The following is a 17146-nucleotide window of genomic DNA, read 5'->3' as shown; positions in this document are numbered from 1 at the left end:
CCGAATCCACGAATTGGTTGGGACAGCTGACAAGTTTGACAACTCGGAAATCGAACGATTTATCTATTCGTGGATCGGAGGCAGCATGGGTTCTCCGCGGGGGCCGGAGCACAAGCTCCTGTTTAATTCTAGGGCTGGACAAGTATTGTGGCAGCGAATTCCCGTTCTCCAGCGCAATGGAGCTTCGGTTCCATTTCGTCACGTTGTGTACGAGTAGTAAGAATAGATGCGGGGAGCCAACATAGTCCGAGGGTTTCAAAAAGGTCGAAAAAAAAGAAACGAGAAGAAAAAGAACCCCATGCTGGAGTCGCATGGGCCGCCGTTGTCTAGGTTCTGGAACCTCTGCTGGCTGGCTGCCCGGTGGTCCCTGACTTCCCTGCCGTGGAACCCTTCAAGCCCTTTTAGGCTTGCACCACTGCACCCAGTGCACCAGCGCACCACTGACTGCACCCTCCAAAGTTCAAACTCTCAGGTCCCCACAACAAGGCCGGCACCACCACCTGAAGGAACCATCTGCAAACTCTTCCTCTTTCAACCCTCTCCCCCCTTCCACATCAACTAATCCTTTGGTTCAACTGTACGACCCATCAGCGCTTCGCCGCATCGACTCCTTTCGACATCGCCGTGCATAGGCTCGCAGTGATTGCATCTTTGCTGATTCTGATTTTGCCGTCGTGATATCGCGTTGGTGCGCTGATCCCCGACCGCGTCGCAAGCTCGGCAGAGTTGGTATCTTGGTGATAGTGGCCCGAGCTCATAGAATCGTCACTGTCGTTTCGTGTTCCCCCGGGCAAACAGGCAGACACCCTGCCTCGAGCCTCATCGTTGCGCTCTTGCTCCTTGTGCTTAGGCTTCAGTCCTCCTAGACAATTTGCCAGCTTGACGTGTTGCGAAACCTTCTAAGTCAACCCATCGGCATCCGACAAGATGGGGGATGCGACCAACATCCAGAATCTTCTGGCCGCCCTGGGTAAGTACTATGTTTTGCATGCCGATGACCCTGTCCGGTCCAGGGACTTACTTGGTGATACCAGCTGCTCAGCGACCGCCGACTACGACGCCTTCCCAGACACCCCCGACAATCTCCAACCCAGCATACCCTCCTCCATCATCTTCGACACAACCTGCTGCCCCGTATCAAGCCCCCCCACCGGGCGTCCCCAACTATGGCTCAACAGGCGCAGGGCTGCCTGCGCCGGCAGCCAGCGGCAACCTTGACCTAAGCGCCATTCGCCCCGTCAATTCTGGCACCATGAACTTCAACGATACCTTGTCCAAGATTCGGGCATCTGCTGCCGAGAAAGGCGCCACCCCGTATGATCGGCCTCTAGTCTACAGCTCCGAGTCTCGCAACCAGGACCGACCGTATCGAGACTCTAGATCGCGATCGCCTCCCCGTGGTGACTATGGCGACAGCATGAACCCGTACAGAGATGAACGCCGTGGCGGACACGGCCGTGATTATGGTCGTGATCGTTCCTATTCCCCTGGCCCTCGTGGTGGTCGGCCATTTTCTCCCCGCGGAGGCGGCCGTGAGAGATCCCCTTTGCGCGGGGGAGACGATCAGTCAGAAGTCATCCAGATCGAGTCCAGCCTCGTTGGCCTAATTATTGGCCGGCAGGGCGAGAACCTCCGACGTATTGAGGCTGAGTCCAACTGTAGGGTGCAGTTCTTGCCGCCTAGTGATGGAGGCCCGTTCCGGCAATGCAAGATATCCGGCCCTCGCCATCGCCGTGCCGAGGTCAAGGAGGCCATCGACCGTATAATTGATGACAGTGGAATGGGTCCCCTCAACCGAGCACAGGAGAAGCCTCGCGACCCGAACAAGGGTGGGGCCGGTGCTCTGCGTGACGGTGAGGACCACATGCAGATCATGGTGCCAGATCGTACTGTTGGTCTTATTATTGGGCGTAAAGGCGAGACAATTCGCGATCTGCAAGAAAGGTCCGGCTGCCACATTAACATTGTTGGAGAATCCAAGAGTGTCAACGGCCTGCGCCCTGTCAACCTGATTGGGACTCCCGAGGCTGCCGCCAAGGCAAAGGATGCCATTATGGAAATCGTGGATAGTGATAACAGAGGCGAGGGGGGTGCAGCTCCCATGCCGCACGCTGGAGCCCGCAACGACACTCCGCGGAGGGACGCCGGAGGATCAGGCAGCGGTGGACCGGACAAGATCAACGACGCCATCTATGTGCCTTCAGACGCCGTTGGAATGATTATCGGGAAAGGAGGAGAAACAATCCGCGAGATGCAAAGCGCGACTGGCTGCAAGATCAACGTCGCTCAGTCTTCCGGGCCGGGAGAAACCGAAAGAGAGATTGCCTTGATTGGATCTCGTGACAGCATCACTCGTGCCAAACAGGCCATCGAGGAGAAGGTTGAAGCAGTGGTAAGTCGGCAACGCAAAACTCTGAGAAGCACTGGCGACATCTGACTTTTTTCTCAGCGCCAAAAAAGCGGCGGCGGCGGCGGCGGTGGTGGTGGTGGCGGCGGCGGGCGCGGCCGTGGCCAGAACGATTACGATCGTGGTGGCTATTCTCAGCAAGGATCCAACCAGTCTACTAACGCTCCTGCGCAAGCATCTACAGCCGACAGCAATGACCCTTACGCCCAGTGTAAGTTACATGCTCGCCGCGGTGATATTGACGACATGAACTAACTGGGACACTAGATGGCGGATACCAGAACTATGTCGCTCTGTGGTACCAGTCGTTGATGTACCAGCAGCAACAAGGTGGCCAAGGATCACCGGCGGGAGCACCCGCCCCCGGATCCTAGTGATTTCCTGACGGCAACCATGCGCATTGTCTATTGGGTGACCCTGATTGAGCTTCAGTCTCACGCCCAAGTCGTGGGCTGAGCGCCATCTGAGATGCCTGATTTGATTGACCTGACACTCGAGGCCTTTTGGGCCATATAATGTCTGCGCGGGATTCCACGACCGCATCCATCTCCTTTCCAGCCTCTTCTTTCTGGCGCCTCGGCCCATCTCTGATGCTGAATTCCTTCTGATGACGACTTTGTCTCTTGATGCTCAGTACGCATAGCATGATCCGATGGCGCACGCACGAAGATAGCATGTCTTACTTTCCGCAACTCCGTTCATTTGGAGGCGCCGCCTTGGAAAAATCCAGCTTGATGAACGGCGCTCCTGCGCGCACCTCGCAAACAGAATTTCTTCACTGACTTTATATCTTCGACATTGGGTGCCTTGGGCTTGGCCCTGCCACATTGAAGTTACGGCGTTAACTGCACTAATGGCTTCTCAGCTCTTGGTCCGCGTACAATTCTGATGTCTCCATCGCAACCTCTTGTCTCATGCGTGTTTTCACGGCTTCGGTCTCAAGGTCCTTTCGCAGGTTTTTGATTCTTTGTCTGATCTGGCGCATGAGCTTGACGAAAAGAAGCATCGCGTTGACTCCTGATGTGGCGCATATTCCTTGTGGACACTCCCTTACTATAGCCTGCTTGACTATCCTAATTACGTATGGGAAGGCATCGTGGTAGGGGAGAGCGGGTGGGCTTGGTGATGGACGCTGAGCTTCGCACCCTGGGCAAAACTCCTTACTGCAACTCTCGCCCCCCGTCCCCCTTTTTGTTTCTGAATTGGGTTGCATAGTTGGTGGGCATGGGTGTTGGGGTAGGGAAAAGATATGACTTGATGAGTGGAACGGTTGCCTACTGGTATTTGGTTCTTGGGGATTTGAGCAGTCGAGACCGTACCCCAGGCCGCCATCTTTTTCCAAAAAGATAGTAGTAGTATGGACTTTACCTAGTAATGTTTATTATATTTCCATCATTCTGTTTCCCCATCCAAACTGACGGATAGGACAACCATTGCTACAAGTACTATTGATCTCCCTCCCACACCTCCTTTACAGCGCGCCAATATCTCTCCCCATCGACCCTCACATGGGCAACGTGCTTCCCGCCCTCGAACACCTCCCTCGCCACCTCGACGCCCGCGGTAGCAGCACGCGCGGCGTGGTCCTCGACGTCCCCCCAGTAGACCATGTCGTCGCCCGTACCGTACAGGTACAGGCGGCGGGCCTGCACGGCCGCGAGCGGCTTGGCGTTGAGCCCGCGCGCCTGCACGTTGGGGGGCGGCTCACGGCCCAGCGGCGCGGACAGGAGCCAGCTGATGGCGATGCCCAGGTGGACGAGCGGCGAGGTCCAGGCGGGGAGGGCCTGGGAGATGGCGCGGTGGAAGCGCTGCCAGTGGAAGTAGCCTGGGCATGAGTCGCAGACCATGACGTGGCGGGGGAAGGGGGCCTCTGGGGGTGCTGTGTCACTGTCGTCGTTACTGTCGCCGCGCAGCATGGCCAGGAGGCGGGTCATAGAGTTCATCCCGCCGTTGGAGAACATGTGGACGAGGACGGCGGGGCATTGACCGTGGTTTCCATCGTAGTTTCCTTCATCCAGCAGAGAGCGCAGGATCTCGACGGCCGGGCGCAGCTGGGAGGTGACGCCGAACGGGAAGAAGACGTGGTTGAGGGGGCAGCGGACGAGGAGGATGCGCGAGGAGGGGAAGAGGACGCGGTGCTGGGCGACGTATTTAGCAATGTGGATCTCGTGGGCGGCAAACCAGGAGAGGATGAGGATGAGACGGGGCCCGTTGGCGTTGGTAGATGAAGAAGAGGAGGAGATGATGGTTGGGGGGTCCTCGGGGTCGAAGAGGGAGACGGAGGCGCTGAGACGCCGCATGAAGGAGAGAGGCGCCTCGGGCGAAACAACAAGTGAGGCCATTGGGGATGATGATGGGTCACGGTTGCGAGAGCATGTGTGATGATGAATCTTTTACTATCTGTCATTAAGTAGGTATCATATGGTATTTTACTCGAAGAGCTGTGTTGGTCGATCTGGGAGTCTGACGATGATCTAACTATCTGTTGGATGCCTCGGCTGTCAAGAATGCGGGTCAACCCTGCAGTCGCCCCAATACAACATATTTAGACTCCATATTATTCGCACCCATATTGTACATATCCGGGCATGGGTTTTTGTTGAATGATTTCAAGAGCAGGGATTAATTCCCAAACAGGTAGCGATTAGGGTGTATTCCTGCACATTGGTTGCACAATCACTTACACGTTCTAGCTGAGGGCTGCTCCTATCACCCCCCATAGGTAGTAGGGGTTATTTCGGTATCGTCAAGCGCCTCACCAAAATACCAGAAACCTTTGATGAATATGTAAATCACTGTGTATAGACGAGAAGAACCTCGTTTAGTACACAACGTGCTCTTCCCTTGAAGTCTTAGATATGTTGTCGCCAGCCGTCTTTATGTTGGTTGTGGTTGTGATGGTGACTGGGCATTCAGTCGAGCTGCATTGATTCTGGACCATATATGTACCTACCTACCTACTAAGTCGTATTAGATCACGTCTAGTATGATTTCAATTTCATTTGAGCTACCAATACACTAAGTGGTTAACATAACATAGACCGCCGATATTGCTCATTGTAGTTTTACAGGTGTTGATAATATACACAATCCTCGAGACGAGCTATCACAGCGAATTGACTTTATCAAGAGGTCGTGTCTAATCCTAAGTTAATATTTCAGCATTTACAGCGTTGATTTGATATAAAGTGGTTAAATTTGGGTGTGAGTGCAAGGCGAGGGCGGACAGTTGAAGGTCTTCAGATATTACTCACCTTGACCTCAATCCCATATCCTACCCACGCCTGCCTACAAATTCCACTCGAGGCACCCTCGCTCGCATCTTCGAGTTCCATCAAGCATCCTGCCTGTCTGATAAGAATTCGTCAAAGCTTGTTCCCCCCTTCACCAACGATTGCTGGAAAAATGAAGCTTCTCCACCACCTGGCCTGCTTGCTGGCCATCCTCCTCGTGGCCTTAGCCGAGGAGAACAACCGAACTGGCTGGGACCTCTGCAGTCCCATCAACGGTTTCGGCTTCAAGCACGCCGCCAAGATCTCCGAACCGACTAGAGATACCCTGACCCACCGCTTCTCTCGCCTCAGGGGCATCAAGGGCCCTGCTGGTCGCCTCTCTGCCGTCTCTGCTCTGAGCCGCGCTTCTCGCGATGCCCATGACTCCGCCGACAAACCATACCAGAACATCACCGCGCTGGGAGAATTCTCGACCCAGTACGCCATCGAATGCGAATGGGATGGCGTTCCTGTGTCTCTTCTCTTCGACACAGGCAGCTCCGACACCTGGGCGGTTCGAGGAGAATTCGAATGCGAAGACAATCTAGGCCAGTTGGATCTCCAGGCTGCCTGCGGATTCGGGAGCCCCTTCATTGACAGCTTCGCCCACGGCGAGGTTGATGACATCCACTTCTATGTCAAATACGGTTCCGGTGAGGATGTCTCTGGCCCCATGGGCTACAGTGACATCTCGTGCGGAGGGCTGTCCGTGTCGAAGCAGCAGGTCGGCCTGGCTAGCACCACCTACTGGCACGGCAATAATGTTACGGTGGGCATTCTCGGCATGGCGTATCCATCCATCTCGAACGCCTTTTACGGGCCTATTGGCCAGGAGGCCGAATGGAACACCGTCACGTACTCTTCCTTCCTGACAACGGCCATCAGCCAGGGCAACATGGACCCCATCTTCAGCGTAGCCATCATGAAGAACTCCTCAGACGGCATGCTCGCTTGGGGTGGTCTGCCTCCTATTCCATATGACCGCAACAAGAATGCCTCAGCTGATCTCCTCATTGTGAGTTTCCTGTACGCATGACAGGGGCGATAGAAGTGCTGATGGAGCTCTAGGCAAACCTCATTGACCAGGACGAGACGGCGTGGAAGTACTCATTTTACACAATTGTGCCAGATGGGATGCGCTGGGGCTCGACCATGGACGATACCCGGTATCCCTACGTTGTTGACACGGGCACGACCTTGATGTATCTCCCACCCCGTGAGTAACTACCTACTACCCCTTGGCCCATAGTGAAGCGGGACTGACCTCGTCGACCCCCCAGCGCTCCTCGAGGCGATTGCGGCGGCCTTTGTCCCGCAGGCAGTGTACCTGTACCAGTGGGACTCGTACTTTGTGAACTGCAAGGCGAACCCGCCGGAGCTCGCCGTTGTCATCGGGGGAGTCGAGTTCAGGATCAACCCGGCGGACCTGATCTACCGGGACGTGGTGGATCCCATGACAGGCTACTGCGCCATCGCCATCGCCAGCGGGGGGTCCGGGCCGTACATTCTGGGGGATGTGTTCCTGCAGAACGTTGTGGCCGTGTTCGATGTGGGTGGCGCCGAGATGCGGTTCTACGCGAGGATATAGGTTGAGGGTTGCTGGCTGTTGAAAAAAGGGGAGTTCGAAGGGAAGGCCGAGCTGGGGAGGGGGTTCGAGACCGCTTGCTGATGCTGGCTGTGTTGGCTCATGCAAGGTTTTGTTATGCTGGCTGCTGGAGCTCACGATGCTTTGGCCAATTCACTACGAGGTTTTAGTGCTAGTAGTGCGGTGAAGTCCCGTGTGCGAGTTAGTAGAGCCGACATGGGTATTAAAAAACAAGAAAAGACAAGACAAGCCTCGTAATGACGAATTGGCAGCTTTTGAGCGTCAGGTGAGCGAGACGACTCGTACGAGTGGGTGAAGGTGGTTTGAGGGCCAGTTTCTTGCCTATCAGCAGTGAGAAATGGAAGTCGACAATTCCACCTCTCCACCTCTCCACCATCGTCGCTCACGCGGCATGGCAAATGTTGGGCTGCCGGGCCCTCCTTGCACAATCTTATCGCGCCGCAGACCGTACCTTGTATAGCTTGTAGCCTGCAGACTGCAGACTGCCTGCAGGGCCTCTTTTCCGCATCACCAGACCAGACCGACCAGTCCCGACACGACCAGCCCACGATCGCCCGTTTGAGACTTAGTTAACTACAGGCGCCTGCCCGCTACTTGGATCGCTCCCCTTCACCTCTACTCATTTCTCCTTGCTTGCCAATCTTCTACGACTGTCCTCCGCCATCACGCTCAGCGCAGTCCCAGCGGCGATCCCCAATTAGGCCAGCATCCAACACAGCACCGAGACACACCGGAGGTCACGATGCCGGTGGGCGTGGCCGCAGGTCCGCCCTCACCTCCGAGGGGGAGGGCGCGAGGCGACACGTACAGTTTTAGCAAGGTGAGCCGGTGACGCTTTCCTTTTCTCTCTTCTCTCTCTTCTCTCTCTCCCCTCCCTCTACAGCCATGGACCAGGACGACTCTCGTCGCCAGAGCGTCTCACTTCGCAGAGGCAGAATGGGCGGGGGGGTGATGGTCTTGGACAGTGTCCCTGGCCCGGACCCAGACCGCCACTAGCGGTGCACGTCAAAAAGCCAAAAAGAAGTCAAGTCATGTCATGGCATGACAAGAGCGCAAAAGCGCTGGCCCGCCGTGAGTACCCGGAAGTCCATTGCGTTTGTCTGGTGTGTCATCCTTCGGACAGAGCCGGAGGGAACACCGCACACAAATTCTGCTGGGCCCGTCAGGTCGCGGTTCCTGCAGGCCGCTGTCCTGGTTCCCGGAATGCACACGCTGGCGGTATGCAGGGCCTCCCACAGCGGACAGAAGGGTCCAGGCTCGCCCTGGGAGACGGCAAGTCTGCCGCTTTGGACACCATCACGCAGGCCGGATCTCAGGTCGACGGGAGGAGTCGGAGAGGCCTTGTTCTGGGGAAAAGGCACCAGGATGATTGCCAAGATGGCGTCCCGCACTCCGCAAAATCGGCCAAAATGCCCGCCCGTCGCTCTCGGCTTTCCCCACCCTCGGCAAAAGGTGGTGGTGCACTGGTGGCCCTGGGGTGTGTGTGGATGTGTGGATGTGTCGATGGAATGCCACTTCCAGTCGCTGCCAGTGAGCGAGTGGGCAGCTCCATTGTTTGCGCCTTCTGTGACGCACCGCACACATCAAAGACGGGGATGAGGGAATGAGACAGTGGAAGTCGTGAGACTCGTTACTGCCATCAACGCACCTTCTCTACCTGTTCCAGCCAGAAACAGGACACGTGAGACTACAAGACGGGACCAGCCGTCGTCGACACGTCTTTCCAGTATCTACCACGCCCAGTTATATATCTCAGACAACTGGAACCTGGAAGCTGCTGGGCCTGCCCTAGACTCGCATCGCCATACCCCAACTTTGATCGACTTGCACTTCCCTGGACCTCCTTCACCCGGCACCCTCCACACCTTGCACACCTTCCGGACGGCCTCTTCCGGACGGACGGCCTCCCGTCGTACGACGTCAACCAAGATCAATTGCCTAAAACCCTCCCGCACTCACCCACGGGCTCGTCCACGGCCACACCTGCAGGTGGTCAGACTCTTTCCCTCTGGCCGTCTTCCAATCTATTCTACAAGCCGTCTAAATTACGCCTTACCTCGGCTTGGGTCGTCCCTTATGTGCCTCCTGCAGCTAGTGGCTGGCCTCGACTGCCCAGACGAGCTCTCGTGATCCTGCCCCAGTTACGTTTGCAATTGTCATCGCCAACTCGGGCGGAGACCCGCGGCTCCCTTCTCCCGAGCTTGCTCTTTCCATCTTCACGGCCTTGGTGCCTATCACGGGACCCTTTCATGCTTTTCATTCGTCCCATCTCTTCTGGCCAGTGTCAACCCCAGCTTTCATCTTCAGCCTCACTCCCCATCACTTCTTTTTTTCCTCTGTTGATGCTGTCACCATCGCAACCATCATACGCTGTCCTTCGAGACATCGGTCACACCCAAAACTTTATCACAACGACCGAATTGCAACCGCCAGAATGACAGGGTGCACCGCAAAGTCGGCTGTGGCTAATGGAATCGGGGTCCAGGTTGAGGACACCAAGATATGTGTCGTCATGGTGGGCTTGCCTGCTCGCGGCAAGAGTTTTATTGCACAAAAAGGTTTGTTTCAATACTGGACCCCGGCTAGGGTGATTTGGCGTTGACAGACATCCAGCTCAACGTTACCTACAATGGTTATCCATCCCGGCCAAGGTCTTCAACGTCGGCAATTATCGGCGGAATGACGCACCTCAGCCTACTGCCGACTTCTTCGACATGAACAATGCCGAAGGTGAGCGCAAACGTCGTGCAGCTGCTGAGGCTGCCGTCGCCGACATGCTCGCATGGTTCCGGCGTGACGGTGGCGTTGTCGGCATCCTCGATGCCACAAACTCGACAAAGGAGCGGCGGAAATGGGTTATCGACACATGCTCAGGCCACGGTATCGAGGTACTCTTTGTTGAGAGCAAGTGCGACGACGAGGACCTCATCATGGCCAACATCCGCGACGTCAAGACCACCAGCCCAGACTATCGCGGCCAGGACCCTGAGAAGGCCGCCCAGGATTTCCGCAACCGCATCAAGATGTACGAGAAGATTTACAAGACCATCGATGATGACGGCGATGAAGACGAGTACACCTACCTCAAGCTCATGGACGTGAGCAAACAGGTCATCATCAACCGCATCCAGGACTACCTCCAAAGCCGCATCGTCTACTATCTCATGAATCTGCACATTCGCCCGCGCTCCATTTGGCTATCGAGGGTAAGCATCAAAGCCGCTTCGTCTTGAGTTGCATGTCCTAATTCTTCGCAGCACGGCGAATCACAGTATAACCTTGATGGGAGAATTGGAGGCGATGCGCTGCTTTCTGCTCGTGGCGAGGCATATGCCAGGAAGCTCCCTGAGCTGGTGCGAAAATCAGTAGGGGTGCGTGTTATTTTTGAACCCTGACGTTGGCTCGGCACTGACAAGACAACAGGACGACCGGCCCCTTACCGTCTGGACATCGACCTTGAAACGCACCATTGCAACTGCACGTTTTCTCCCTCCACATTACAACCAGCTGCAGTGGAAGGCCCTTGACGAGCTTGATTCTGGCGTCTGTGACGGCTTGACGTATCAGGAGATTAAGGACCGCTACCCCGAGGATTTCGCTGCGCGCGATGAAGACAAGTACAATTACCGATATCGCGGCGGAGAGTCGTATCGCGACGTTGTTATCCGTCTTGAGCCCATCATCATGGAGCTCGAGCGGAGTGAGGACATCCTCATCGTCACTCACCAGGCCGTTCTCCGCTGCATCTATGCCTACTTCATGAAGAAGGACCAGTCTAGAAGCCCCTGGATGAATGTACCCCTGCATACCCTGATCAAACTCACCCCAAAGGCGTACGGCACCCTCGAGGAGAGGTGGGAAGCCAACATTCCAGCCGTCAGCACTTGGCGTGCCAAAGGAAGCACGGCCAAACACGAGAATCCGACTCCGGAGACCTTGTAGGACGAGGCGGAGACGGAAGCCACCGTAACCGAGGAGATGCACGACGACTATTGCGTCTGATCAAGGGCAACGGGGGTTCGTTAGTAGGCAGATTTAATTATCGGAACAAGCGTGGCATAAAACTGACTCAGCAATGACTGGGAAGAAGGCGGGTTGAAATGGGAACACAAGCATAGATGGCACAGGTCTACGGCTCTCGGGTTTTATATGTATTGTGGGACGTTGGTATAGCACGGTGCATGGTATTGTTTAAAATGGACACGCTCTGGTGGGCGGAATGAAATAAATACTGCTTTTACTTACTGCATCTCTCTTTTTCTACGGAGCGTTTATAGTTGGTCTTTACTCCGTACGAACTTGTGAATTGCGTATAAGATCTATCTAGCAGTTTTCTCTCCCTCACTTGCTTCTAATACCCATGAAGTAATATACACAACTAGTTTTAAGTAACGGCACTCCCAGCTGATGTTTAAATATTCAGCCACAAGAGATGGTATTTTCCCGTTAAGAGATGAGAAGAAATTCATCGTCCCTGAGGTCCCTACGAAAGCCAAGTATCTAGTAGCGCACGCGCTCACTTTTACTACCCTGTACCAGCCCCAGACCGAATAGATAGAGGCGTAGGTACCGGGTAGGACATGTGGGGAGTTTCCATGGACGCAACATGACTGGCTGCTACGAGAACACGTATTATGCTTTGTGTTGGGGAAGATTGGATAAGCTAACTTGTTACCTAAATAACCCAGAAGTATCCTTATGCTCTTAATCTCTGGGGAGCTGTACGCATGTCTACTTACATGTGGCATAACGAGGGGTTTCAAAAGCTGTGTTAGTGAAACTACTGAGGAGAGGATTTGGAGCATTGCAATCTTGTACTGAGCATTACTTAGACCAGGGAAAAATATGCATTTCCGCTTCATCCTCCAACCCGTAGGGCTATGATGCAACCTTAAAAAGAATAACAACAAACAAAACACTGGTATAAGCTGAAAAATGACAAGCATAAAAATAACCCTGCCCATGCCGCCCATCCTCGAAGCCCGGCATTCGATCTGTTGATGCCCTTGCCCCTGCAGCATACATAAGAAAATGAGATGATGCCTGGAAGCCAACATGCCCCCCTGGGTATTTATGTCCGTGTACAAGGGCACAAGCTTCTGTAAATACCAAAACGGATGAAGCAACAGAAAAACAAAATCACAGGGGAGCCCAACCTCTTGGAGCCCCTGAATTATCGTACACGAGTAACTCCGTTACCCAAATTAAGATAACCGTCAAAGCCAACTCATACCCCAGCGCGGGGTTCCCATCTCTTCATCGCGCAAGCCTGCGTCTCGGTCGTTGGTCGGCCGTCGTGGCCGCCGAAACTGTGCCTCTCGGTTGAAAACCACCGTTGACTTGAAGCACCGGCGAAGCCGCATGGCTTCAGACTCCTCCTTTTAAACCGGGTATCGTTCATAGCGACGCATCGACCGGGTTGGCGTGATGTAGGGAGAACGGCGAGACTCCCAGTCGTCAAATCCGAGTACATGCTCTATCCCATTCCTGCAACTCGAGTTGTCGAAAATCAAGTCCCTCCCAAAGAACAGAAGTGACAGATCCCATGCATGCACAAGACGCCACCATGCCCAAAACACCGAGCGAAAATGACACAATACTCAATGATAGCAAGTGAGAGTTTGCTCACGAGGGGTTATTCTTGGCACGTTTGGTCATTCGGGGCGTTGCTGGCTTCCCCGGACGATTCTGGATCCCGTTGACCTGAGACGGCGGCCCCGATCCGTCATCCTCGGCTTTCACCCCTGATGGACGCCTGCGCTTATTCGAAGCCGGAGAAGTGTTGGCACTCGGTCCACTCGAGTTGGTTCCTTGTTGGCTCTGTTGCATCTGCATCGCTGGTGCCTGCATATGGCCTGGAGCTGGGCTTCCACCCACGTGCGGGGATCCAGGGAGATTCATGTGGGCGGCCGCGGGGCTTGCGCCCATCTGGAATTGGTTGAAGCTGGGCGTCCGGGGGTTCTGGGGACCAGGCTGTCCGTTCATCATAGGCCCTCCGTTGATGTTCGTTGACACATACTGCTCTAGAGCCGCATAGGGGCCTAGCCCGGGATTGGCATGGTAAAAGCTAAAGAGGGGGTTCATCTGGCCCATGACCTCAACGATCTGTAGATCTGATTAGCATATCATGTCTTCGGTTCTGACGTCGCCTGCTACGCACCTCCAGGAACTGAAATGCTGCTGGCGTGACACCCTTGCTGCTAACAGCAGAGTCGGGTAGGCCCATCAAAACGTCTGGAGGATGTGATTGTGGAGACTTCAGTTGCTTCCCCTTGCCCTTCTTGGTCATTTCCGGCGATTGCTTGGCATCGCTGTTGACATTGCGCCAGTCTTTGATCCAGGTGTGCGCCGGCTTCGCCGCTTCGATGACCTGCTTCCGCGATATGTATTCCTCGTTGTTGGTGGTAATAAACTCCAAAAGCTCCATCTTCTGCTGGGCATTAAAATGAGCGCGGAGCGTTCCGTTGGCGACGAGCTGTAGTATATTGTCAGCGCTGGCTGAGCCCATTTCTTTCTGATCAAGAGTATACTCACGTGTGATCCCGTCTCAAACCAGTAGACGAGGCTGGCCCTGTTGTTCTCAATGAAGTGGCCGTCTGGGGAAAGCGGCCGATCTGTTATGCCTTTATCTAAAATCAATTGCATGTTCCTGACACCGCTGCTGAAATGGGTATGGAAGTATCGGGCGATGGCGGGAAAAGCAATCTCGTATTGCTTGTCGGTCGTCTCTCCAGATTCGGTGATATGTAGCGAGTGTCGGAACACGCTGTCAGGCGCGAAGAATCGCTCTGCAAAAGCGTTCCAATATGTCACATCGTCCTCGCCCCTTGCGCCCTACGATTGCGATAGATTATTAGCCTGTGGAGGTCGACAACGGCCATGGAATGTAACTCACCGGGAAGCCGCTCAGGTGCTCGCTGAACTGCATCAGTTTGAGAAGGCACTGTCCCTTCATCCCCTCATTTTGGCGCATTTGACGTTGTTGAGCCATCAGAGAGTTCTGAAAGGCCAGCTGCTGCGCGGCAGCGTTCATCTGCGGGTGCGACATTTGCTGTTGGCCTTGCTGAGGTTGGCTCTGAGGTTGCGGTTGCGGTTGGCCCTGCGGAGTCTGCTGTTGGCCTTGCTGAGCGGCGGTCGAGCTGGGTGTTTGCGTGGGCGTTTGTTGTCCGGCTGGACCTGGAGTCCCAGCCTGGGATGATTGTTGGGGCGTTTGATGTGGTTGTTGTTGACCTGGCTGTTGTGGCTGGTGTTGCGGTTGTGATGGCGTCTGGGCTTGTGCAGGCTGTCCCTGCTGGCCTTGCTGCCCCTGCTGACCCTGCTGACCGGCCATCTGGGTCTGACCAGCGCCACCGGGTTGGTTCTGCTGTGCTATGCCCTGCATATTCTGCGCATTCATCGGCCCCGGCTGCCCGGGATTTTGTCCGTGCTGTTGTGGCTGCTGCTGAGAGCCTTGCTGCTGCTGGGCTTGATGTTGTTGCTGTTGAGCATGCTGAGCGTGCTGTTGCTGCTGTTGCTGCTGAGCCTGTTGAGCGTGCTGAGCGTGCTGCTGCTGCTGCTGCTGCTGTTGCTGTTGTGCTTGCTGCTGAGCGTGTTGGGCGTGTTGGGCCTGCTGGGCCTGCTGGGCTTGTTGTGCCTGTTGTGCCTGCTGTTGCTGAAGAGCATACTGCTGAGCAGCAAAGGCCTGAGGGTGCTGGCCCTACGGTAGAGTTAGTCGTCACATTACTATAGCAGAAACATAGCTGCCGGGAGGAGCAGCTCATGCCGCGACTTACAGGAGCAAGCCTGCCGGATTGCCGAAGCTGGTGCACCTGCTGAGGAGTGAGCTGCATCGCCATGGGCATCCCGTTGGCCTGGAAGTTGGCGTTGTATGCTTGTTGTTGGTGCTGTGCCATCATTTGCCGAGCTTGCTGCTGTTGGAGCAACTGCTGATGATGTCGCATGGCTGCCATGGCATTCGGGTTGTTGTGGACTAAGAGCATGACATTGTTAGTGGCGAAGGTGTGACTTGGGAGTGATGGGGATATTGGTGCCTGTGCGACATACATTGATTCTGGAGCTGCTGATGCTGCAGCAGTTGTTGTTGCTGAGCAGGATTCAGTTGCTGCAACGCATGAGCATGAGGGTTGATACCCGGCGGCATCCCGCTCATCAAGGCTGGATTTACTTGGCCTCCTGGGGCTGATACGGCCATAGGGCCTCCGGCAAACTGGTGAGGCATACCGCCGCCGGGAGCGCCTTGCTGCCCGGGATTATGGGGCATCCCGGGGCCCATGGCATGGCCAGCGACGCCCGGGTGCCCCATAGCGGCGGGGTGCCCTCCCGTGAAGTTTGGGCCCATGCTTGTAGCCATCATCGTTCTCTAGTCGGCTATCCACCACGTGGACGTCGACGAGCGCGGCTGATACTATTGCATGCGCTTGCGTCGACGCGACAGTAAGGAGTGCAGCGTCGGCCAAGCACGGAGAACGGTGCGATTTTTCGAATCGAGGCGTCAAATTCGTGTCAAGGAACGGAGGGGAGCTAGGTCCGACAAGAGGTTCGGGTGGGTAAAGACAGATGGAAGAATGACGAGCTTATCTGAATATTCTGTACGGTATATGCGGGAGCAGGAGGGCATGAACGACCTCCAGAGCGAGGCGACTGGTTGATGCGTGTCGAGTGGTATCGTGTGGTGTTGAGTGATATGGGGAATGGCGTGATGGTGCTGGCGAATCGTGCTGGAAGGTTGGCTGGAGGCGAGGCAACGATAATCTAGCAGCCCAGGAACGAAGGCTCAGGCGCTTGGTGCGTAGCGCGTTGCACGATTGCGCAAATGGTGCACAGAGCTCCTTCCCGTCGGCAAATCGACAGGCACGGGAAAGAATCGCAGCTGAATTGGATTGCAGCTGCAATGAGTGCGAGCTACAACGTCCAGCTGCCGCGCGCTTTTGGCTGAATCGCGGTGACGCTAGTTAGACCAGCCCGACGATACCGTGGAGGGGAGTCGACGGGGGATGACGGGAGGCAACAAAAGCACCGTTGCTTTTTGTCGCCGGACTCTTCGTGTGCGTCGGGTCTCGTGCGATCGTCGTGGCCTGCGGCAGAGGCGTCGTCGTGGTCCTCTTGCGATGGGGGCGGTGCCGCGCAGTTCGGTGTAGTGCAGAATGCCAACCCTGATCTGCCTGCTTCTGGGGACAGGGAGACAGACGAGAGACAGAGACAGCAGGTTGGGATCGTCCAGTACGGGCGGGTGGACTCGACGTTCCAGGACTGGCGGCTTGACGGGACTGGCAGCCCAAGTGGACCGGGGTGGCCGCACCTGGCCGGGGGGCTTAAGCGTTTAGCGAGATGATATTTCTCAAAACATTGCATTAAAGGCTAAATATATGCGATTAACGTCAATGCCAAGGCGCTTGGGATTCCAAGATGTAACAATAGATTCTGCACTTGACCACCAACTGTAGCCGCTACTCCGCCACAAACTTTTGTCATGCTAATTTTGGTGGCTGGGCATCGTCACAATATCGTCGTACCGGGTCTGGCCATGCATTCGGCGTCTGAGTCTTCCGCGATATCGTTAAGTCAGGCCAGATGGATGCTGCCTACAGGTAATTGGCCAAATCTGTCAAGAAATTTTCGAAAACACGTCCCCATATTCGGATGACGGGATATTATCACGCTCTTGCTCAATCAAATGCCCAAACTCTGCGCGATGGTGCCGTTGTATCAATTGCCGACGCACTTTCGGCATTACTTGGACCTGCACTTGGCTGGCTCTGGAACCATGTTGCGGTTCTCCCGACGCTAATAGCGTATCAACTGTCCTTGGTGGATCATATCATAACGTCACGTGACTGTATACAGTGCGCATTCCCGAAAATT

At 55.3% G+C, this 17146-nt stretch overlaps 5 protein-coding genes across 5 annotated transcripts; 3 read left to right on the top strand and 2 right to left on the bottom strand.

Annotated features, from left to right (window-relative positions):
• Positions 1–927: 927 nt before the first annotated feature.
• On the top strand, positions 928–2781 carry ACO1O0_007440 (KH domain-containing protein; the record flags this gene model as incomplete). Its single annotated transcript, XM_083196813.1, has 4 exons — positions 928–970; positions 1035–2392; positions 2450–2618; positions 2675–2781. 4 exons carry the CDS (start codon positions 928–930, stop codon positions 2779–2781), a joined length of 1677 nt encoding a protein of 558 aa, XP_083048021.1.
• A 1071-nt stretch (positions 2782–3852) lies between these two features.
• On the bottom strand, positions 3853–4749 carry ACO1O0_007439 (uncharacterized protein; the record flags this gene model as incomplete). Its single annotated transcript, XM_083196812.1, has 1 exon — positions 3853–4749. One exon carries the CDS (start codon positions 4747–4749, stop codon positions 3853–3855), a length of 897 nt encoding a protein of 298 aa, XP_083048020.1.
• Positions 4750–5812: 1063 nt separating this feature from the next.
• On the top strand, positions 5813–7267 carry ACO1O0_007438 (aspartic peptidase domain-containing protein; the record flags this gene model as incomplete). The annotated part of the gene is made up of 3 exons (XM_083196811.1): positions 5813–6694; positions 6748–6895; positions 6960–7267. The coding sequence occupies 3 exons, from the start codon at positions 5813–5815 to the stop codon at positions 7265–7267; spliced, it is 1338 nt and encodes a 445-aa protein (XP_083048019.1).
• A 2452-nt stretch (positions 7268–9719) lies between these two features.
• FBP26 (fructose-2,6-bisphosphatase) lies at positions 9720–11227 on the top strand (the record flags this gene model as incomplete). The annotated part of the gene is made up of 4 exons (XM_083196810.1): positions 9720–9843; positions 9899–10491; positions 10543–10656; positions 10709–11227. The coding sequence occupies 4 exons, from the start codon at positions 9720–9722 to the stop codon at positions 11225–11227; spliced, it is 1350 nt and encodes a 449-aa protein (XP_083048018.1).
• Positions 11228–12910: 1683 nt separating this feature from the next.
• On the bottom strand, positions 12911–15587 carry ACO1O0_007436 (LIM-domain binding protein-domain-containing protein; the record flags this gene model as incomplete). Its single annotated transcript, XM_083196809.1, has 7 exons — positions 12911–13390; positions 13446–13760; positions 13820–14119; positions 14181–14981; positions 15058–15254; positions 15329–15386; positions 15450–15587. The coding sequence occupies 7 exons, from the start codon at positions 15585–15587 to the stop codon at positions 12911–12913; spliced, it is 2289 nt and encodes a 762-aa protein (XP_083048017.1).
• Positions 15588–17146: the final 1559 nt, after the last annotated feature.

The sequence above is a fragment of the Amphichorda felina genome (genome assembly GCF_050947745.1).
Source record: "Amphichorda felina strain 45539 chromosome Unknown scaffold_7, whole genome shotgun sequence".
NCBI lineage: Eukaryota > Fungi > Ascomycota > Sordariomycetes > Hypocreales > Bionectriaceae > Amphichorda > Amphichorda felina.
The sequence above is the reverse complement of the archived record's forward strand: the minus strand, read 5'-3'. Positions and strand labels throughout refer to the sequence as shown.